The sequence below is a fragment of the Plasmodium yoelii genome (genome assembly GCF_900002385.2).
Source record: "Plasmodium yoelii strain 17X genome assembly, chromosome: 14".
NCBI lineage: Eukaryota > Apicomplexa > Aconoidasida > Haemosporida > Plasmodiidae > Plasmodium > Plasmodium yoelii.
The window spans coordinates 696,609-720,381 of record NC_036186.2 but is presented as its reverse complement, the minus strand read 5'-3'; the positions used below and the strand labels follow the sequence as shown (position 1 = coordinate 720,381).

General features: G+C 21.0%; 7 protein-coding genes across 7 annotated transcripts; 2 read left to right on the top strand and 5 right to left on the bottom strand.

Annotated features, from left to right (window-relative positions):
* Positions 1-1,243: 1,243 nt before the first annotated feature.
* On the bottom strand, positions 1,244-3,640 carry PY17X_1416700 (uncharacterized protein; the record flags this gene model as incomplete). The annotated part of the gene is made up of 1 exon (XM_726138.1): positions 1,244-3,640. One exon carries the CDS (start codon positions 3,638-3,640, stop codon positions 1,244-1,246), a length of 2,397 nt encoding a protein of 798 aa, XP_731231.1.
* Positions 3,641-4,894: 1,254 nt separating this feature from the next.
* Positions 4,895-6,443, bottom strand: PY17X_1416600 (SAS6-like protein, putative; the record flags this gene model as incomplete). Its single annotated transcript, XM_022957474.1, has 7 exons — positions 4,895-5,023; positions 5,128-5,262; positions 5,372-5,429; positions 5,587-5,703; positions 5,887-5,963; positions 6,119-6,240; positions 6,368-6,443. The coding sequence occupies 7 exons, from the start codon at positions 6,441-6,443 to the stop codon at positions 4,895-4,897; spliced, it is 714 nt and encodes a 237-aa protein (XP_022812861.1).
* Positions 6,444-7,447: 1,004 nt separating this feature from the next.
* On the top strand, positions 7,448-8,252 carry PY17X_1416500 (conserved Plasmodium protein, unknown function; the record flags this gene model as incomplete). Its single annotated transcript, XM_022957473.1, has 5 exons — positions 7,448-7,531; positions 7,692-7,743; positions 7,827-7,888; positions 7,983-8,051; positions 8,202-8,252. The coding sequence occupies 5 exons, from the start codon at positions 7,448-7,450 to the stop codon at positions 8,250-8,252; spliced, it is 318 nt and encodes a 105-aa protein (XP_022812860.1).
* Positions 8,253-8,688: 436 nt separating this feature from the next.
* PY17X_1416400 (ADP-ribosylation factor, putative) lies at positions 8,689-9,659 on the bottom strand (the record flags this gene model as incomplete). The annotated part of the gene is made up of 2 exons (XM_022957472.1): positions 8,689-9,177; positions 9,489-9,659. 2 exons carry the CDS (start codon positions 9,657-9,659, stop codon positions 8,689-8,691), a joined length of 660 nt encoding a protein of 219 aa, XP_022812859.1.
* A 1,177-nt stretch (positions 9,660-10,836) lies between these two features.
* Positions 10,837-13,482, bottom strand: PY17X_1416300 (inositol polyphosphate kinase, putative; the record flags this gene model as incomplete). The annotated part of the gene is made up of 1 exon (XM_722127.2): positions 10,837-13,482. One exon carries the CDS (start codon positions 13,480-13,482, stop codon positions 10,837-10,839), a length of 2,646 nt encoding a protein of 881 aa, XP_727220.2.
* Positions 13,483-15,860: 2,378 nt separating this feature from the next.
* PY17X_1416200 (protein kinase, putative) lies at positions 15,861-18,088 on the top strand (the record flags this gene model as incomplete). The annotated part of the gene is made up of 13 exons (XM_022957471.1): positions 15,861-16,003; positions 16,098-16,289; positions 16,434-16,475; positions 16,558-16,633; positions 16,707-16,752; positions 16,851-16,951; positions 17,090-17,108; positions 17,202-17,271; positions 17,363-17,422; positions 17,509-17,551; positions 17,646-17,728; positions 17,845-17,886; positions 18,019-18,088. 13 exons carry the CDS (start codon positions 15,861-15,863, stop codon positions 18,086-18,088), a joined length of 987 nt encoding a protein of 328 aa, XP_022812858.1.
* A 454-nt stretch (positions 18,089-18,542) lies between these two features.
* Positions 18,543-22,439, bottom strand: PY17X_1416100 (exportin-T, putative; the record flags this gene model as incomplete). The annotated part of the gene is made up of 4 exons (XM_722126.2): positions 18,543-18,602; positions 18,721-18,882; positions 19,009-19,098; positions 19,218-22,439. The coding sequence occupies 4 exons, from the start codon at positions 22,437-22,439 to the stop codon at positions 18,543-18,545; spliced, it is 3,534 nt and encodes a 1,177-aa protein (XP_727219.2).
* Positions 22,440-23,773: the final 1,334 nt, after the last annotated feature.

Below are 23,773 nucleotides of genomic sequence, written 5' to 3'. Positions count from 1 at the left end.
AGTACTAGTTTTCTCTGTAAAGAATACGAAAATAACCAAATTGTTTTTTTTTTAGTATTATACTTTCATTTTTTTTCATCGAGAAAAAAAAAAATTCAATAGAAATTTATTTTATTACACATGTTATTACGCATATATAATTATATTTTTTAATAAAAAAAATACGTTAAAAAAAAAAAAAAAAAATTACATAATATATTACATGAGTTCTAACGATTCTATTTTTTTAAAAATAATAATATAATAAAATAACAAAACGAATTCTTTTATATCCTTTGAAAATTTATAAATCCACATATATATAAATACTAAACATATAAACACATAACGATTTTTCTGTTATAAAACTTGTTTTCCAACTACAACAATAATTTAGTTTTGTAGAAAGAAAAATAACATTTTCGAAAGTATGTTATATATATATTAGTGATAATTATATGGAGGTGAATAACCAAGTGATGATAAAATAATATAATTTATAATACCATTTTCATGTCCCTATTACTATTCTCTATTTATTGTTTTGGTATACTGATTTAAATTTCTATCAGTTTGTCTATTATTAAATATATATTTTTTTTGATGAAATGTAGGAAACATAAAAGGAAATACAGAGAAAAGATATATATATATATATATGTGTTAAAAATTTTATTAATTTTAAATGTTAACTATGGTATAATATAAAACTAATATATGATCATGGTTCATTTTGTTAAAATATTATAGACAAAACAACTTTGATTAAACATAAGGAAGGCTGTTAAATGAATTATCGTGAGTTATGTATTTATGTTTCGAATACATATCTCTCTTTTTATAAAACTAAAAATTGTTAAATTTGAAATATATGCTTATGCATGCAATAAAACTGGTGTGCTTATTTTCATGGATGACGAACTAAAATATCAATAAAAAAGGGAAGTAAGCAAGTAAGCAAGTAAGAAGTAAATAAGTAAATATATATACATATATACATATCCACTCGTAAAACATAAAGGAGACAGTACTTGATTGCACCAAACTTATGTCTGGTTAAATAGGACAAAATGCTATCCACATGTTTGTCTCGTTTTTGCTTGACTGTGTGTTTATCGTTAGATTATATTTAAGCATCAACATAAGGGATGAAATTATAATTTTAGATAAACAAATTGTACTGACCGCTTCAAAATAGTTCATCATTATATATACATAAATATATATTTTTTTTTTTTTTGGTATCATTTGTTGTTTGATTTGGCTAGCTAGAAACGTTGTCGACCGTGCGTAATGACTCAATTGTTTGAGCACTTGAATCAGAATCTTCTTTGGAATATTTTCTATGTTTTGAATATGGCTTGTCATCCTCTTCATTGTCATCATTATCGTCATCAGTATATTTTAAGGAATCTTTTTTTCTTTGAGATTTTCCATTTTTATGAGAATTTGAATTTATTGATTCAATAGATAAAGGTCTTTTTTTTGAATTTACATTTGATTTCCATATATCATAAGCAGCTAGTTTGTGCTCTTCCTTTGGGCATAAATCTGATATGACTGTCCATTTACTTGAGTTTTTAATTATACTTATAACTTTATTGTATGACATATTTGGTTTAAGTTCAGGTAGCTTTAATAGGAATTTAGCTACTTTATTAATTCGCTTTAAATTTTTTTTTTTTTTTTCTTTGAATTTTTTTTGTAATGATTCATATATATAATTCATATTTATTTCAGGAATATTATATTCCTTTTGAGTATTTGCAAAAAATTTAACAAAATCTTCAAAAGTTGTATCTTCATCTATTGTCCAATTATTTTCTTTATATGAACATTTTATATAATATTTATGTCTTAAATATTGTTCTTTTAATGTATCAGTAAATTCATCAAATAACATTCTTGGTGTTGAACCTTGATGACCTAATAAATCTGTATAACGATCATCTTTATAAATTTTAGAAACAAAAAAAACCCATTCTGTTTTCATATTTAAAATATTTTTTTCATGATATTCATTTAATAACTCAATAAATGAATCTCTTTTTTTTCTTAAAATTCGAAATACTTTTTTTTTAAGTTGATTTTTTTCATTATTATAATATTTTTCATAAAAACTTTCCCAAGCTGCTAAAACATCAATTTTATGTATTGAATTAAAATCTTCATCGTTACTAAAATAATTTTGAACATCTTCCCATTTTAATGAGTTATTTTCATTTGCATACTTTTGAAACTTTTCTTTTAAATTTTCGGATTTTTCTTTTCTTTTTTTTCGTCTTTCTTCCTTAAATTTTTGTTTACAATCATCTAAAAAATCTTGAAATATTTCATCTCGTTCAGTTTCATTAATCCAATTCCACCATACCTCATTATGAAATTCTGTAGCAAAATCAACATAAGTTGTTCTTTCATTTAATTTATTCCAACATACTAATGCTTGAAAAATTAATTCTCGAGATTTTTGTCTTTTCCTTCTTTCATCTTCAGCAGATTTTTTAATAGCTTGGCTAGTATATTCAGAAAATAATTGTTTTTTTTCTCCTTTTGTAAGTATTACTAAAGTTTGCCATCTATTATCTTCTTCTAAAATTTTTAAAGCATTTTCCCATGGTAACTTTGGATGTATATTTTTTTCTTCAAATAGCATTTTCAAATGTTCTCTTGCTTCTTTTTTATTTTCAAATTTTATCCATTTTCCAGAATTATTAGTATTATTGTTTATCATATTTCCACGCTTTTCATTATTTATTTTATTATTATTACTATCGAAATTTGTTTTATTTTCTATATTTATTTTTGTATAATCACTACTATTTTCGACAATAGATGTATTACTTCCCAAAATAGTAGTATCATTTTTAATCTCATTTAAAGATGTTTGATGTTTATCCCCTTTTTCGGTATTTCCTTCATTATCTTTTGTATTAACATTATTTTCATTTTCCTCTGACGCACATTCTAATCTAATTTTTTTTATTTCTTCAGGTTCATCCCATACACTTATATTTTTTTCTTCATGATGCCAATATTTCCTTCCATCGCTACATAGATATTCTTTCCATTTTGTATTTTGGGAAATTTTTAATTCAAGTTTAGTTTTAAGTTCATCGGGTTTATCCCATTTTGAATTTTTAGTTATTGTATTATAATAATATTTTCTTCCATTTTTTGCTACCATTTCACACCATCCATGATTATTCATATTAAAGTTGCTCATAAAATTTAATGGCATATTATTTGCTGGATTAACTAAATTATTATTTATCATTTGATTTGAATTATTTAACATAAAATCTTTATTATACATTTTCATCATATCACCTAATATATTTGGGTTACTTGGGGGAAGAGGAACATTCATATTATTATTGTTTTGAGGATGTATTAGTTGGTTGAAATTTTCATAACTTTGATTTACATTAGGGATTATTCCTGGTAAAAAAGGAAGTGGCATTGTATTGTTATTTATAAATGAACTATTATTTATCACTGAGTTATTATTTAGTCCAACATTTGGAAGGTTGGGAAGGTTAGGAAGGTTTGGGAGGTTTGGGAGGTTTGGGAAGCCTGGCATATTTGGAAGGTTTGGAAAAATTCCTAAATTAGGGTTATTTGGGAAATTTCCCAAATTAGACTTATTTTGAGGGTTCGACATTTCACTTGTTATGTTATTATTAGGAATATATCATTTGAAATTTTGAATAAATTACGAATGATGTATTTATTGTTATCATAATTTATTTCCTGTTGTAGTTCATCTTTTCTTTTGTTGTTTAGCTAGCCAATTGGCTATTTTGCTTTCTTTTTTATTTTCTCACTTTTTTATATATTATCGATTTGTTTTATATTTTTTTGATAATATTTCCCAAATCTACTACTTATTTTCCTAATTTTTTACTAGCATTCTATGTATTATATCTAAACAAATTGTGTTTGTGCTTTATTTATTTGGCCATATATGTTTTGAGATTGGGATTTTCGTTATATTCAGCTGTAAAGGCCAAAACACAAAATGGAATAGTAATAATAATAATATAAAACAAATAAATAAATTAATTAAACTGATTAATTAAACTGATTAATTAAACTGATAATTAAACTGATAATTAAACTGGTAATTAAACTGGTAATTAAACTGGTAATTAAACTGGTAATTAAACTGATTAATTATTATGAGCAGCTGTGGTATATAAAATTAAGAGCAAAACAATATAATGGTAATTACAAAAATATTAATATATTCTTTTCATTTCTCCTTTTTGGGAAAACAAACTCTTCGCAACTAATAAAGCATTATTAGCGACTGATTGTATATTTTATTATTTTATTATTTTACTATATTATATTATTATATTATTAAATTTTTTATTTCACTTTTTTGGGATTTTTTTTTCTCTGCATATTTAAATAGCTTCCCAGTGAAACGTTTGAAAAATTATTATTTATAAAAAAGAAAAATTATTTTTTTCATATTTCATGAACGTAATTATATTATCATAAATTTATATGAAATGTTTTAATAATTATGTTGTACGTGTATTTATAGGATTACATATTTATAATAATTTCTATGACCTGTTATTTTTTTTTTACATTTTTTTTTTTTCATATATATCATGTCTTAAAAAATATTTTTGAGGTGTATATGAACCAACCGTTTTAAAAAAAATAGCAATTATCATGTTTTTTTTTATGCAATAAATTAAAAATATAATTGGAAGTTTTTTAAAAAAAAATTAAGCAACAGAAATACACGATCATGTGTTATAAGTATATATATTGTCATTAACTTTTTAGTATTGAAATATTATTATTCATTCAAAAATATAAATAAAAATATTTTTATAAATACCATATATTTGCATATGTGGCATAATTGTAAAATATAACTAATCCATATTTATAGACTTCACTTATTTGGGCTATATATATCATTTGTATATTTTTTATTTTTCATAAGTTCCATTTGTTTACTAGCTGTTTTTTGAAGTTGCATTAAAAGAGATGGATTTTTTGATTTAATTAGCAAACTTATATCCTAAATAAATTATAAAAAAATTAAAATGAGGACTATAATAAAATAAAAATCGATAAATATATAGGGGTCGCAATTGTTATTATATATATAATAGTTTTAATTACTTGAAGTCTTTTATATATAATCGTATTTTTCGATTTAATGAAATTATATCTAAAGGCAATACTCTCCTTTATTATATAATCTGGGGATTGAACAAATTCACACACAAGAAGTTCAATGAATCTGTATTCCATATTCTTTCAAAAAAAAAAAAAAAAAGGGTATGTAAAATATTGCATACGCATTATTTTTGTTTCGTTTTGCTTTGCTTTGCTTTCTTTTCTTTGCTTTGCTTTCATTGCCTACTTTTATAAAATCAAGCTGGGCTTTTCCATTTTGCTTTATAGTAAATATAGCTAAAAAACTAATAAACGGTAAGAAATGGATATAATGAAAAACGTAAGAAAATATTATATATGTATAAATATTTATTTCAATAATAACATTACAACTGTATTTATATACTTCTTTTTGAATAAATCTTGTTAAAGAATAGTTGTCTTAATAAAATTGAGTTTTACCTTTGGGGATCTCGGACACAAGAATTGAACATTTTAATTAAAACTTCCAAGTATTCAGAGAAACTTATCATAAGCTTTTGTTTGTCTTGCATTGTATCGAATATGTTTTCATCAACTCTAAAAATAAAAATCGAATAAGATAAATAAAATAATAATAAAATATCCAGTAAGAATATTTACATTCTTAAAAAGGATAAAAAAATGCAAATAAATATGTACACATAATATGGATATATAATGATTAAACAAAAAATAACATTATTGATCTAAGATGAAAATAAAATATTATTATTCTTCTACATTTGAGTAAAATGGAAGAATAAATCGGATTCGCTAGTTAGCTCTATTTTAATACTCTGTGCATTTAATTCCTCACCCTATAGAAATATAAAAAAAATTTATATTTATTCTCATTATTCAGTAAAATTATAAAACAGTTTTAACAATATATTATTTTTTATGATAAATATGTGGGGAAATATATATATATTATACTTATTATTTTTTTGGTATGAATAAACATATGACTTACTAAAACTAATAATTTTACTGTTATGTTTTCTAAATTTCCAATTTCTTTTGGAACATTTTCTGATTCACTTATTTTTATTTCAAATGGTACTTCCTTATTGTAACATATGTGATAACCATCAGCTGCAAAAATTGTTAAATGTTCATAATATTTCTCTCTCTCTCTATATATATATATATTATTTGCACACACATTTCGTTATTTATAAGTATAATGGGATTGTTACATTTTTTCAAATTTGTTTGTAACCTATTGATGGATCTAAATCTTCCAAGGAAGAAAAGTCAAATTGACATAAAAAATTGTTCATATCATTTTTATTCATCTTAATTATTAGATTAAATTTTTTGTAAATTTTACTTTCATTATTATTTTTTTATTTATTTTTTTATTTATTTTTTATTTATTTTTTTTTTTTCGTTTTCAATGTGTATAAATATAAAGACAATGTATATATGTTCGTTAAAATATATCTACATGTATTATTTTGATATTTATGCGTCCTTTTTTCATTTTAAAATAAATAGCATATTTTTTTTATATGCATTTGGATAAATTTGATCAAGACTAATAATATTTTTACTTTCCAAAATTAAAATAAAAAACGGAAAAAAATAATAAGAAGGTATAAATGTGTATAGCATAGTTTTATTCTAAATTCATTCCTGAATAAAAAATAAAAATATAGTGTTATTTCAATTTTTTAAATATTTTCACATTTTATATAATAACTAAAATTTCATATTAAACATAATGAGAAAAAATAGGTTGAAAACAATTTCGAGCTTAATAAAAATACATTACATAAAAGACAGGTATAATATTAAGGCACATAAATTTTTTTAAATTATTAAAATAATTGTGATATAATGTGTGTACATATATATGAATTTAAAAATATATTTTTTTTTTCATATGCATGTTTTAAAAATATATATATATCTTTTAAATTCTATTAGTTGTAATTACACATTTACATAATACATTTTACTTTTGAAAAAAAAAAAGCGCATAAATATTTACACATATGCAAATATTCAAGTCTATAAATTTAAAAAGACAACCGAAATATGTTCACAAAAAATTCAAAGAAATCGACAAAAAATTCAAAGAAATCAACAAAAAATTCAAAGAAATCGACAAAAAATTATTTGTATCTCTATATTTTAAAATGAATATAATAATAGGGTTTGTATAAATAAAAAATATATACACATTTTTATTTTACTTAAAAACATTTGTTCTATATAATAAGAGATTAAAAATTATAAACACTTATTGTTATTGCGTATTTTTAAAAAATATATATATATAATTTTTTAATTCAAAATGAATAATTATATATTTCTCCTTTTTTTTTTGTTTTATACTGTCTGTGCTCAAATACCTTATGAAGTTCAAAATATCTACAAGGTTTTTATTGAAAACAATTTTTAAATTATTTTATGCATCACTACTATTGTTATTGTTATTGCTATTACTATTGCTATTACTATTGCTATTACTATTTCTATTCTGTTACATTTCTATTGCTATTACATTTCTACATATGTTTCAACTTATTTTAATTCAGCCACAAAATCCTCAGTCTGTTAATGCAATGCCGGGGGATAAAGCCTCAGCAGGTTAATTTCGCTGTAATTAATTTTTTTATTTTTATACCATTTTTTTTTTTGTTTTAAATTTTCTGCTTATTATACTTTTTTAGATTACGAATTTAAGGACATTCAAAATACCACTGAAAAAGAATATGGAGAAAACTCATTGAAAGTAAATATATATATTGAAAAAAAATTCATACAATTTGATAGTAATTAATATAAATCATATTAAAACATTTTAATTTTTTTGTTTATTTTTAAAGAAATTATCAGAAAGATACTATAAAGACATAGATGGAAACAATAAAAGTATTTTTGAAGAACTTGATCAGGTATCAATTTAAAAGCAAATTATATATATTCTCTATATATTTTGAATATATGAAAAAAAAATATTAATAAAATATTAATAAAATATTAATAATTTTTTTACACAATTTTTACATATTGTTATATGGACATTCGTACTTAATTGTATACAGATAATAGACATTGTCGGAGATAAGTCACTATATTTTACAATGTTTCAATAAAATAAAAATAAATTTTTGTTGTTATAGTAAATTTCCTAAGTTTGTCCTAAATATTTGATATATTTTTTTTCATAATTAAATTTTTTCTTTAAAAAGGATTAATTTTATTCATGAGTGTTTTTAATAACATAAATAAATTAATATATTTGATAAATGAAAACGTAAAAAAATAAAAAGGGGTGGCACATATAAATATGAGTCTATTTATATAATAACAATAAATTTGGTCGGAAAATATTATAACAAATTTGTATAAAAACATGATGAATATAATATAGATAAGCATATGCTTATAAATTAATAATTAAGATCGTTAAAATGGGGAAAACAAAATCAGACAAAAAATAAAGGTAAATTCACTAGAGTTATATTTTTCCCATATACACATAGCTAGCTATATACCATATACATTATATAGATAACATGTTCATTACTATTAATAATCATATAACCTTTTGCGTCTTTCAATAATCTCCTCCTTTTCAGAAAAAACATTATAATTTAATAACCATTCTAAACCTTCGTTTAAGCCTTGTCCAGATAATGTACTTGAGGATATAAATTTACATCTATATTGTAATTCATTTGGTAAAGCAAAATAATTTATGATTTCTTCTGGCTTTATACAGCCATTCGAATCTTGTTTATTCATAAAAATTAAAAATTTACATTTTCTATATATAAATCTAAAATCATATATTATTCTTATAAAATCTTCTCTACATTCACACAATTTATCTTTACGTATACTATCAACAATATAAATTATATCATCGGATATGTCTGCATATTCTTTTATTAAATTGTAAGAACAGTTATGTCCTATTTCATAAAAATTTATTTCATAATTTTTTTCTTCATCATGATTTTTATCATTCTTTATTTTTAATGTAAATTTTTCTTCATTTATAAAATATGTTTTTACCTACATATTAAAAAGGTGAAATAGGAAGTGTGTACATTTTGTGTGTTTATAATAAGTCATGTCAAGTGTGCTAGCTTAATTTATATAAGGGTTTCAAAGTATCGGAAATTGTATGCTTAGGAATTTCCTTACATATATATACATATATATATGCATGCTTTATAGCAATTTTTGTGAGTAGATAGGATGCGCAATGTATGAAAGAGCAAATGAATTTTAATACCTATTTTGATGTATTTGAATTTTTACAAATTGTTATTAAATATTATTTTTATTTTCCTTTTTTCCTTTTTTCCTTTTTTTTCTCTTACACTTGTAATAAGATATCCAAGCTTGAAAAAGTATATTATAGAAGTTTTCCCCGAAGAAGGTAATCCAAATATTATGAATTTTTTTTTTATTGGGTATTTTATATTAAAAAAACGGTATACCATAAAAAAAATAAACATAAAATATTTTTTTATAAATTCAAATATATTCATCTCTCTTAACTTTTTCAAAAATGTATTTATTAATTCAGTACATATTTAGTGTGTGTTTTTTTTTTCTTTCTTTCTCTTACGATACAACTATTTATTTTATATAAATATATACCTTAATTACCATTCCTTCCAAAATATTTTAAATTATTCCCATTAATAAGAATATTACGAAATATATATATTATATATTATATATATTATATATTTTTTATCCATTTAAAAATACAAAAATAATATAGCTCATTATCAAAGGTCTTTTGGGATTGTATTTTGTACCCCATGTGTACATTACATATATTATATATATACTAAAAAAATAAAAGTGCGGCGGGCATTTATTTTATTATGAAAAAATGTGAAACACATATGAGAAAAAAAGAAAAATATTAAATATATATTTAAAAGAACATATGTATAATAATAGCTGTTTTTATTTTTATTTTTTTAAATTAAAAAATTGAGATTGTTTCTTTGGCATGCCATTATTTTACACCTCATTTTAACTAATTTTACATATTTTGTTTAAAAGACCTAGTAAAAAATTAATGAAAAAAAATTGCTTTAACATTTATTTGTGTAATATAAAAGAAAAAATGGAAAATATAAATAATCTTATTTATACATAAAACTATTTATATAAAATATATTTTTCTACAAATTGAAATATGATAATTCTTTGTGTGTGTTATTAAGTTAGGGTGGGATTATAATTTAATCTATTTTATTTTTATTTTTTCTAAAATTGAAAGCCAAGAAAATATTTGGAAAAATAAGACAGTAGCTTTTCTGGAAGCATATAAATTTATATAATTAACGCATACATATATGTGTGGAATTAACACTTAAGTGTTTACATTCCTCCAAATATTTAAAATAGTTGGTACATATACAAAATAATAGCAATTATAATAAGCAATACCAAATGGCAAAAAATGGCAAAAAAAATGGCAAAAAAATGGCAAAAAAATGATTATATCAACTGAAAATAATAAACTGTGAAATGGGTATTATAAAATTGTACAAAATTATAAAAGTACAAAATTAAAAAAAATTGAATAAAGGAAATCATATTACAAATATAGTTCAAAATATTAAACCCCTAATATATACATAAGCATATATAGAGAGAAAAAAAGATATTGGGGAAAAGGACAAAAAAAATTATATAGAATAAAAACTATTCACTTATAGAACAATTCGAAAAATAATCAACATTAGTTGAACTTGAAATAAATCCATAAATATGGCCATATATAGGAACGTTAATTAATTTATTTTTTATTAAGTTACTATAATGAATTTCTGTAGTATTAAAATTATTAGAGGTATAAATAAATCTATTAAATTTATAAATATTAGGTTCAGATAAAGATCTACGAATATATTTATAATTTTCATTTGTTTCTGTTAAAGGGATGATTAAATTTTTACGTTTTAACTCATATTTAATATGCTTATTAAAAAAAATATTTTTTTTTTTCGAATTATTTAAAATAGCACCATCAATAAAAAACATATTATTATTATTATTATTATTATTTTTATTTTTATATTCTGAATAAACATTGAATTCTTCTAATGGTTTATTAATAAAATTTGAATAATATATTTTTTTATTTTTATTAATTTTATAAAATTTATTATAGATTTTATTTTTTTTATAAATATTACTATGTCTACTATTAGACATATTATTATTATTATTACGTAAATATTTCATTTGGTTTGTTGATTTTGTAAATCTTTTAATATTATAAAACTCATTATATTTTCTTAAAATATACATGTTAATTTTTTTTTTATAATATTTTTTTTTTTTTTTGTCTTTTTTTATACTTATAAAAATATCTGTACATGAATTTGATTTTTCGCACATTTGGAAATTTTTTTTTTTTACAATTTTTTTAACACTATTCAAATTTAAGCTTTTCTTAAAAAGTAAAAAAGAATCTGAATTACAATTTATATTTTTTAATGCTATTTTTCTATTATATATTTTTGGTGTTTTTTCGGCTAATGATAAATATGTGAAATTTAATCCATTTATATTTTTTTCTTTATAATTTTTATAAATTGACAAATTTGATAATTTTGAACATAACTTTTTTACAATCAAATTTTTAGAATAAATTTTATTATCATTTAGACATTGAATCATCACGCTATTTATGTCATTTCCATTATTTTCTCTTTTTGATTCAATTTTTGAATCACTTTCTATTTTGTTTTGTTCATGGTTTATATATTTGGGATCATCCTTCAACAGATTCTCTTTACATTCATTTAATTTATCAAATATAATTTCTTTTTTGATATTTTCATTGTAGTTATTTAATTCATTATTTTTGTTATTTATAATTTTATTTTTTTTCCAATCAAATGTGTCTATATAATTATCGTTCAATATGCATTTTGTATTCATCTTTATATTTGTCTTTTCGTTATCGTCATCTTTTTCTTTATCAACCTTTTGAGCATTAAATGTATCTTTCAGTAATGTATCATTTTGTAATTTTCCACAATTTTCAAAATTTTTTTTTTTTAACTTTTTTTGATTTTTTTTTTTTTTTTTTTTTTTCTTCTCTTTAATTTGGTCAACAATATCCGATTTCACCCTCCCTTTAACAATGTTGTGATAAAAAGGTTGAATGGAATTATTTTTTTTTGTAAATTTATAATTTTCAGAATAAAAACAAGTATTAATTTCATAAGGTAAAAAATATATATTATGTATACAATTATATAATATTTGAATAAAATAAATTAAATTACGTAATCCAAAAATATATTCTTCATCTACAGAAGGGTTATCTTGTAAATATATTGTATTAGCAAAATCAATCATTCTTATATCTAACGAATTTGATCGTTCTTTTTTATCATTTAAGCCTCCATCAAAAACCCATAATAAAGAAGATGACCAAAACCTATAATGTCTTAACTCAACAATACAATTAAAAAAAACATGTAATTTTTCTAAAAGTATTGGAATTAATTCATCATATAATAATGTTCCATTCCAAAACCAGTTTCTAATTGCCCATGGAATATTTTCTTTACTTAAACTTCTACCCCAATATTTATCTTTATAAAATAATGTGTCTTGTAATTTATTATAATGTTGACATCCACATAATCGAAACCCTAATGAATGGCTAGTTGTTTTAAAGCTTTTTTCAACTTGTCTTTTCTTTTTTTCTAATGATGCACCAATTTTTCGTTGCCTTTTTCCCATCTTTATATCTAACACACATGGCCTTTTGAATCCGTTTACTAAATCTTCTAAAATTATATGTGGGATCCACTTTTTCTCATCCTCTTGATTTGCAATGTCGCCAACCGTTGCATTATTATGTTCGTTTAAGTTTGTTTGACAGTCTATTTCCCCAACCTTTGCATTGTTTATTTCGCCATTCAGATTTATGGAAACACTTTCATTATTGCAAAGTGCCTCTGTTTCAGTGTGATTAGAATCTGCATTGGGGAATATATAATCTTTCTTTTTTTCATTCCTATTAACTCGAATATATTTCATGTTATTATTTTTTTTTTTTGATTTTTCTATCATTTTTGAATCCCTCCTAAATGTTTCACTACTTAAGTCAGAAAAAGAATCAACAGCAATATCTACAACGCCATAAAATTTCGGAATAAATTTTTTTAAAATTTGTAAAGGACTAGATTCTGCAGAAGAAGAACGAAAGTTTTTTAATTTTTCATAAAATATATATTCATTTTCTATTAATGGTTTGTAAACTTTTGATGAATCTTTGGGTTTGATCAATTTGCAATGACCCCCAACTTGATGTCTATATTCTTCCATACTTATTCGACAAACTAACTAAATAAATATAAATATATATATATCGCTCCGATTATATGACTATTAAATATAGTACAATATTATATATAATATATTTATATGGATATACATATATTCCTTTTGACAATAAAAGGGATAATTTCCTCGAAATTTGATCGCATCTTTGAATATAATCCCTTTTCTCTATATATTTTTATCGTGAGCCATGCTTTAATAATTTATGTAAATATTTATTTTTTCCTTTTCTTCACTGTTTTTTTTTTTTTTTTTTTTTTTTTTTATACTAATCAATATTATCACATTTTTACTACACATTATTTAAATAAACTCTTATATAGATTTATGCATATATACAAATAAGGACAGTTTTTATTATCTTTTTTTAATTCCTTAAATATGATATATACATATCCATAAATATAATAAAAAAATAAAAATATATTAATTAAAATTTTGTGGGTATGCAAAACAACGGTTTCTCTTTATATAAATATATTTTTATTCACCTTCAAAAATATAATGAATATATGCCTTTATTCATTTTAGAATACAAGCAAATATATAATAAAAAAAAAAAAAAAAAAAAAAAAAAAAACATGTATAAAGTTTATTATATTTTTAGTCAAATAGTCTCTTTTCCCTTTTTTTTAATTTTATTATTACTTTAGCAAAGCAATCAAATATTAAACACTGAAGTGTGTGTAACGTATGACGGTGTGGACACCCCAAAATGTAAGCAAGTAAATAATTAAGTAAATAAAATAAATAAGTAAATAATTAAGTAAATAAAATAAATGGGCACAATAAATGGGCACAATAAATGGGCAAAGTAATACACAATTGAGAAATGGAGAAACAACGAAGTTTCGAATAGAAACATAATATGTAATGGAATGTCCCTAAAAGTTAACAAAATAAATGACGCATATAGCGCTTATGCGAAAAACCCTTAAGTTTAACTTGTGTACACTATAAAATTATTGAAATGGCCACTACGTATTGAAAGAAAAACAAAAAAAAAAATAATAAAATAAATATATGTATATTTATTATTGTATATATTTGTTATTTATAATGCTGTCATTATTTTTATTAGCCTCACATAATATTTTTTATATTCCTTTTATATTGTTTTTTTATTGTTATTTTCTGGGTTGGAATTTTATAAAATTATGATATATATATTAAGTCAGTTTTATACAATTTGGGGATATAAATTATACGAGAAACGCTTTAAATTTAATAAATAAAATTGGACAAATAATAATTCCATATAAATAATTCCAGTTACTATATATATATTTAATTATTGTGCGAATATTATAAGTCAGTTCTATATATGGGCACACACAAACATTTATAAATTTATTTGCGATGTGCAATACGATATAATACATAAAATAGTAAATAATTTAAAAGGATATATAACTCCTTATATTTTCATAGTTCCTATATTATTACAATAAAATACAAAGAAGGAAAAAATATAAGCATACATATATACATACCTATAGTATATATATTATTTATTTTTATATATAAATATTCAGAACAAAAAAATAAATTTTCAAAAATACTGATGATTTGACAACAAACAATAAATGTAGAGGTTATGTCTATTGAATTATGCTAAGCTTAATTTTTAAATAAAATAGATTTTGTGTATTTTTTTATTTTAATCGTTCTACATTTAAGACACTTTTATTGTTTGGTAATCATTCTCTGATTTTTTTGCAGTTGCTTTTATTTTTTTTATGGAAAAACTTATAATAATTCTTCAAGATATTATATTTTGAAAAGTTAAATAAAAATTAGCATTATATTTTAATAGCCTATTTCGTATATTTAAATAGTATATATATGTCTAACACACACACGTGTATGTATGTGTACATGTTTATATGGAGATCATATTTATTAAAAAAAACAGTAAAAATTTGTCTTATATGTATGTACATGAAATATATATTAATTTTTTTGTTTGGAAAAGTCTCTTTATTTATTTAAAATTTTTTGTTTTTCTTATAAAAATTAAAATAAAATTGTTCATTAATTTATTTATATGACTATATATTTTGTAAATCCTTATTTATTTAATTATTTTTTTTTTTTTTTTTTTGGCTCTCCATTTGTTCTGTTAATTTTTTTAAAAGATTACGGGTATAGCTTAATTTTTTTTTGTTTCACATGGGTGTTACATTTGTTCGTTTTAAACAACTTATTTTAGAATTATTATTATATGCATTTCGAATTTGCACACATTTACAAACAGTAATATAGACACAAATAATAAATATAAACTTATTTATTTATTTATCCTATATGCATATATCGAACAAAAATATAGTGATTAAATTCATAAAATAAATAAATACGAAATGGATAAAACAAAGGGAAGTACTACTGATTGTCCCAAATATAAATTGGTAAAACTGATTGGAAAAGGAACTTTTGGGAAGGTCTACTATGCAATAGATTTATCTACTCAAGAACCAGTTGCCATTAAAAGATCGCCAAAATGGTACAAATAATACTAATAAATATATTAGTAATAAAAAGTTATTTATCATTGAAAAATATCCAATTTTATTTATTTTTTATTTTCTTGTCTGAAGGAGAAATAAAGTTTCTAGGGAAGTTGACTTATTAAAAAAAATGAATTACAGTAAAAATATCGTAGATACAAAATCAATTTTTTATACAACAACAGAAAAAGGGTTTCGCATACAAAATATCGTTTTTAAATACATGACATATAGCTTAGGGAAATTTATAAGATTAAAAAAACAGGAAAAAAGAGAAAACAAGTAAAAAAAAAATAATTATATTTTCACAAAATTTATAGATTAATTTATATAAGTTAAATGTATTATTAAACAGTTTGAATACAAAAATAGAAAAGTTAGATCATAAAAAATATATTTTTTTTTAACATTTTTTATAATTTTTAGATATGAGCGAATTCCACCAGATAACTTGAAAACAATAATACAGTACGTAATAAAAAAGATGTATATATGCCCATATATATGATCATATTATGGATAAACATAATTTGATACATATTTATTTTAGTCAAATATGTTTAGGAATAAAAAATTTACACGAGCATAATGTTGCTCATAGAGATTTAAAACCGGACAATATATTAGTAACAAATAAATTAATAAATGTGTATCTAATTAAGCATATGACAACAAAATAATTAATGTTTTTATTAATAGATCAATCTGGATACTCCCGATATTAATGTAGAAATATGTGATTTAGGTAAATAAAAAAGTGTATATACATATGTATATTTACAATTAAGTAGATTACTAAATTAATGGTAATTAAAATGGATAATATATTTATTTTTTTTTTAGGATCTGCCAAAAAAGTTGAAAAAAATATTATTTCCATCCCTTATATTTGTTCAAGATGGTATAGGGCACCGGAATTGCTTTGTGGCTCCATGTATTACACGGTTAGAAAATTATTTATTTATAATAAAACTACCATATATATAAGATATGAATGAATATTCTTAAATATATTCAATATATGATACCAAATATATGATTTTAGTACTTATGTTGCCTTTTAATTTTTTTGCATTTTACAGACAGATGTGGACCTATGGTGTTAGTATTTTATTTGGAATTCGTTCGTATTTTTATTCATTTTCCTTTAATTTTATTGGATCTTTTAATATGATACAATTTTTAATATCTCAGCGCTGGGTTGTATAATTTTTGAGCTAATAAATTTATGCCCCTTATTTCCTGGAAAGTTCAAGAAAGACGAGTTAAAAAATAAACGTTTTAATATATAAGCGTAGAGAAGTATTCATTTGGTTATTTATTCATTCATTTACTTTTTTTTTTTTTTTCTAAAGATATTCTGAAGAATGCTCTCAAATAATAAATTTGATTGAAGTCTTAGGATCACCTAATATGTATCCAACTCAAAATTCGATATTTTACCTAAAATTAAATAAAAAATAAGAAGAAACATACTAATTTGTTCTATTTTTTTATATAGAAATTTTTACGAAAATATAAAGGATTATACTAGCACCAAAAATGTAATACTTTTATATGGTTATTGAAAGCAATAGTTCATAAATACTATAATCTTATATATTTTATAAATTCCATTATTTATTTTTTTATATTAAGACATTACTAATAAAAGAGTTATGTGAATTAGATATTCCAGCTTTATCATGGAATCATATTCTAGGAAACATTTTAGAGAAAGAGTTAACAAAAAAAAATATATATAGTAGTATTACTTATTCCGTGTTTTATTAACTCAAGAATGTTTTATTTTTCAACATCAAAAAATGTATTTTTTATATGAAATAAAATTTTGCAGAGAAAAAGATTTAATAGACATAATAGATGGGCTTTTAAAATGGTAATAGCGTATAATTTTATTTTTCATAAAATTTTATGTTATAGAGATATAGGAATACTACATGTCTATTTATACATTTATTGTTTATTTATTTGTTTATTTATTTATTTAATTTTCATTTTATTTTTTAAGGGATCCAAATGAAAGATTAAAAATTGATGAAGTCTTAGATAATTCTTACTTTTCTACATTGCATATATAAAAAAAAAAAAAATTAAAATGCATTAAAATATATAAAAAAATAAAAAATATATATGAGATAAACATATTGTAAGAAAAAAAAAATACATTTATATTAATTTGTATAAGAATATTTATTCAATTATATAATAAAACAAATTATGGGCATATTCACAAATTAATCATTATTTTATCATTTTGTAAAAATAAATAATATATATATTTTTTTTTTATAAATATTAATATTAATATAATTTTGTTAATATTTAAAAAAAAAAGAAAACAAATTATTGCATATACATAATTTAATTTTGTATTATTTTGGCTATTTAGTAATGTGTGTTTTTCTTTGGCTTTATACGAATTACACTCATTCGATGTTTTATTATTTTACTGTCTATATATATTCATTCCTAATATTTTAATTTTTCATTAGTCTATTTTATATTCAATTTATAAGTTTTTTATTTTTTTTGTTATGCAGCAAAATTAGATAAAATATGTCTAAACTGTTGTTGATTGTTTTCGTTAATTGCCTGAATGTTCAGAAAAAAAAAAAAAAATTAATATAATGTATTATTTATTTTTTTTTTTTTTCACATTTATGCACACAAAATGATGAAAGGGTGTAAACGAATAGATTTTTATTCTTACTTGAAGTAAGACATGAATCTCATTTTGATTATTTTTAAAAGCTGAAAGTAGCGAATTTTGTAAGCACATTTGTGAATTTTCGATTATTTTTCTTGGTAAACAATTAGTAGTGCCTTTAAATCCACATAACAATCTAAATATGGCAAGAGCTTCTTGAATTACCTGTATGTTAATAAAAAAAAAATAAAAGGTGTTAAAAATATTGTCATGGTTCAAATATTATTAAATAAAATATTTCCACATATATATATGCATAAATTAGGGGATATTATTAGAATTTATTTTAACCCTCTTATTTTTGGGATCGGAATAATCCAAGAACTTTAAAGACAAACAGATTGTTTCAATAATTTGCATTAATGGGTATTTACTTAATATCTACAAAAATAAAACAAAGAATGTCAAAATATATTTATAGAACATAAAATGGATATTATAATTATGATAAAAAAAAATTAGTATAATATACATAAATATATATTTTTTAAAGTATTTACCTCATCCGCAGTTGGCATATTAGCAGCACTGTTCAATATGTTAGTAATAGTTTGGAATGAATATAAACAAATACTCAAATCGATGGTATTTTTATAATTTAAAGAAATAAGTAATATACTTGTAACAGCATCTGCTATTTTTGTTTTTATTAAATCATCATTTGCAAATAAATCACAAAAATGTTTATGATTTATAGCAATATGTTCAAATGAAATAAAATTGTGTATTGCTGTCGGTATGTTTAATGATATATTATAGAATATTAATAATAATGGTGATAAAATTGAATTTTGTTCTCTTTGCATTTCAATAGATTGAACATGTATACACTTCCATACGCTTAAATGTATTTGGGTAATATTATGTATATATGGTTTAATAAATGTATCAAAAGATTTTTCTTTATATGTTGATATAAGATGACATACTAGTATACTTAATTCATTTAATTCGTTATATAAATATTTCAACTCTTCTTGATATCTATTTGATACATTTTTTGAATCATTCTCAGATGAATTATTAGATATTTGATAAGATGTTGGAGTAGTCATATTAAAACCATTACCACTAGTTCCAGAGTTATCACTATTATTACCTTTTTTTAATTTTTCCATTATCATATTATATGATATGTTATAAAAATATGGTAATATTTTGATTGTATAATTAAGTGATAATTCTTTGAATAAATTAGAGAGAATTCTATAAGTATAAAGAACAGAATCTCTAACAAGATAATTAGTATAAAATAATTCTAATGATTCACTAAGTATTAAACCTAATGTATTATCTAGATCATTAATTAATGTATCTGTCATACTTATATTTACATTTTTACATAATGCTCCTATACATTTAATAATAATACTACAAGTAAAACTTAAGCATATTGTATCTTGTTGTGTTTTAGGAGAGTTTATATATAAATTTTTAATAGAAGCTAAATTTTCTAGTAACTTATTTAATACTCCTTTAAAAAATAATATTCTTTCTTTATAAATTGGAATTATTTGTTCATTCATTTTTTCATTTATACTATTTAAATCTGTGTTTGTGTTACCCATGTTATTTGGAGTTCTATTATTTTGTTGATATACTTCATCATTTATTATTTTTTTACCCCTTGAAAAATCATGATATAATAATAATAATCCTACTGTTTCATATATATCAATCTGATCATCATATGTATAATTTTTTTCACTATACATATAAGTATAAATAGATTTTATAGTATCTTGATTTAATATAAGAGTATTAAAAGGACTATTAACTATAACGCCATTATTTTGTAATTTTTGATATGGGCATGGGATATCTATATATGGTTCTAACATTTGTAATATATCTTTAATATAATTTGATATAACAATAGAATTATTTTTAATAAATTTTTTAAAAATATGTATTGCTTTTTTTACTACAGTATTTTTATTACTTCTAATTCCATTAGTAATAAATACATGTAATGAATATTCAATATATTGTGGATTTTTAATAAAAAATAAATTGAGTCTTTGGAATATTTCCATTAAATTAATATTTATAAGATGATTACTACAATTAACAATTTTTCTATTTTTTAATAATTCTATTAAACATTCATATAATAAATTATTGTAGCTTAAAGATATTTCAGCACAATCTTTTTGTTGTTGTTGTTTTGTGTTATTATTAGATGCGTTATTTGTATTAGAATTTCCTTTAAATTCGCTATAAATAGATGTAGTAATGTAAAATGCATATAATTTACATTCTATACTATTCCATTGAAGATTATCAAAGTTATCATTTAAATATTGAATAGCATTTTTAGTAATCTCAATAGCTTTTAATTTATCAAATAAAATTAAACGTTGAAATAGTTTTTCCATATTTTCTCTAAAATTTAAAAAAGTAATATAATCTTCATCTTCTTCATCATAATTTTCTCCAATATATGATGGAAATTCAAATTTATTGACAGTAGTACACATAAGACTGTTAATGAAAACATTTAATTTGGTCATAGGTATTTTATAAGAATTTCCAACATTTCCTGTATTACTATTGTTAGAATTATTATTATTATTTTTTTCGTTATTTAAAGCAGGAGAAAATTCTATAATTCCTTTAAATTTCGTAAAAAAGAGACTAAAAAATTGTTCAACAGTATTGGTTATATAAAAATCATTAACAGAAAATATATCTAATGCATGTGGTAAAATAATAAATAATAAATTTGTTGCTTTATCACAAATTTCATTATATTTCATAACATTAATATCATAATCTTTTAATTTGGTTATTTCAAAAATTGATTCAACTAATTCTAAACATATATTATTTATTAATTCTCCTTTTTTTAGCATAATATTTTTATTTATTTCAAATGAAATATCAACTATTTTTGGACTATTTTGTATTATATATACAATATTAATACTTTCAATAAATTGTATTTTATTAACAGGATTCATACCTTTTTTTATTAACGAAGTTAAAAATGGATAGCTAGCTTGTGAAATTGAATTAATCGAATTTAAACTATTATAAATAAAACTTAATACTTTATCATTTACTACATAATTTATATCAATCCATGTGACATATTTTGCTAATGTAAAAATAGCTAGCGATGTAGTTTCTTCTATATTTAAATTCATTATATAATAAAAACATTCTACAATTAATGGTAAATCATTATTTTTTATAGATTCTTTTAAATTTGTAACTATTTGGAAATTTTTCTTAGCATATGAATTATCTATATATTCTGTATCTAACATATTCATTAGTTTTAAAAAAAATAAGATATATATATTTTTTATGTTAATATCATTATTTACCATAATATTATTTATTATAAATTTGAACCCATCAGGCATATTATTATTAGGATATAAATATTCAATTAAATATAAATACAATTGTATTAATTTATTAACTACACATGGATCTTCATTAATTGTTATATATTTTTTTTCTAGATATGTATATAATGAATTTTTTATATATATTAAATCTTCGATTTTTAATGTTCCTAATTTTTCTATTATTACATTAACACAAAAAAATTTTATTTCTAATTTATCTGATTCAATTAATTTTGTAATGCAATATTTCCAACTATCACTATTGTTCTGAAACATTTCACAATATTTTCGTGCCTCATTTTTATTAATTTGTGAATTTTCATTTCCATATAGGCACAAAATTGCTACTTCAAGTTCATCCATCTTTGGCTAGCTGGTTCAGGTGAACAAATATAAATCTCAATCTCTTGTCGATATATCTTATTTAATTTTCTTTAAAATAAGTAGCGTCTCAAATTTATCGAATGATATTTAAATAAGCCGTCTAAATAAATATATCCCGGCTATATAACTATATAATATTTATACTCTATATATATCTGGAAAAAAAATTATATTTTTATCTTTTTTTATTCAACTTTGATAGAAATATAAATTGATAATATGACACACACACTTAATTTGTTCTTCTTTTTTTAGTGAATTTTTTTGTAACAAATATAATGATAATGTGTGTGTGTGGAAATATATCTATATGCCTTCTTATATGTGCTGATTTTTTTTTTTGTTATGATTAAAACTGTATTTATATCTTTAATGCTGATATCCAAATTGTATACCTCATATGCAAATAAAAAGTTGGTTAACAAATGTTAAAATAAAATTCGCAGCACATATATTTCTACAATCGAAGAACTGAAATTACAAGTGCATATGCATATATACATACATATACATATATATATATATGCCTATGTATGCTTCGATTTTTTTTTTTTTATTCCCCGTTTAAGAATACTTTTTTTTCTATCATTTTACATAAAGTTTTATATTTTTATTTGTTTATGTATATAACTTCGTATATAAGCACTCGCTTTTATACGAACATATTGCTGCAAAATGATGGCTATATATATAAATATATGTATATATATGTATATATGTATATATGCGAGGCTGAATTTTCAAACGTAATTTTAGGTAATTTGAAGCATAAAGGTCAGCAGTAAATAAAAAGCCAAATTTAGGGAGTGTAGCACAATACGCTTATATCCTCATAAGTTTGTTATATATTTAGTTTGTTATTTTTTACCGTTTTTAAATTTCTATACTATACACTGTATGAATCATGAAAATAATTGATCACAATAAGATACATATATATTATTGCAAAATGCAATATCTATTAAAGTGGGTAATAAATAAAGAATGTATTATATATACATATATGTTATATACTTATGTTATTCTCTTGACAATGTAAAGGTATTATATGTACATAAGATATGTATAGATATAAAAGATATTACAATTTGTATTTGCTTTTTATGAATAAACAACTACATTTATGAGTATACATATAGCATTAGTTATATTTTCAATTTTGTTTATTTAATTTTATATTTTGGCTTTTTTTATATGTATGCATAAAATAATATAAAACAATACTAATAATAATATAGGTTATACATTATAATATAATAATTTTTTAATACTGTTATTGATACATATAAAAATATGATTAATATATTTTTAAT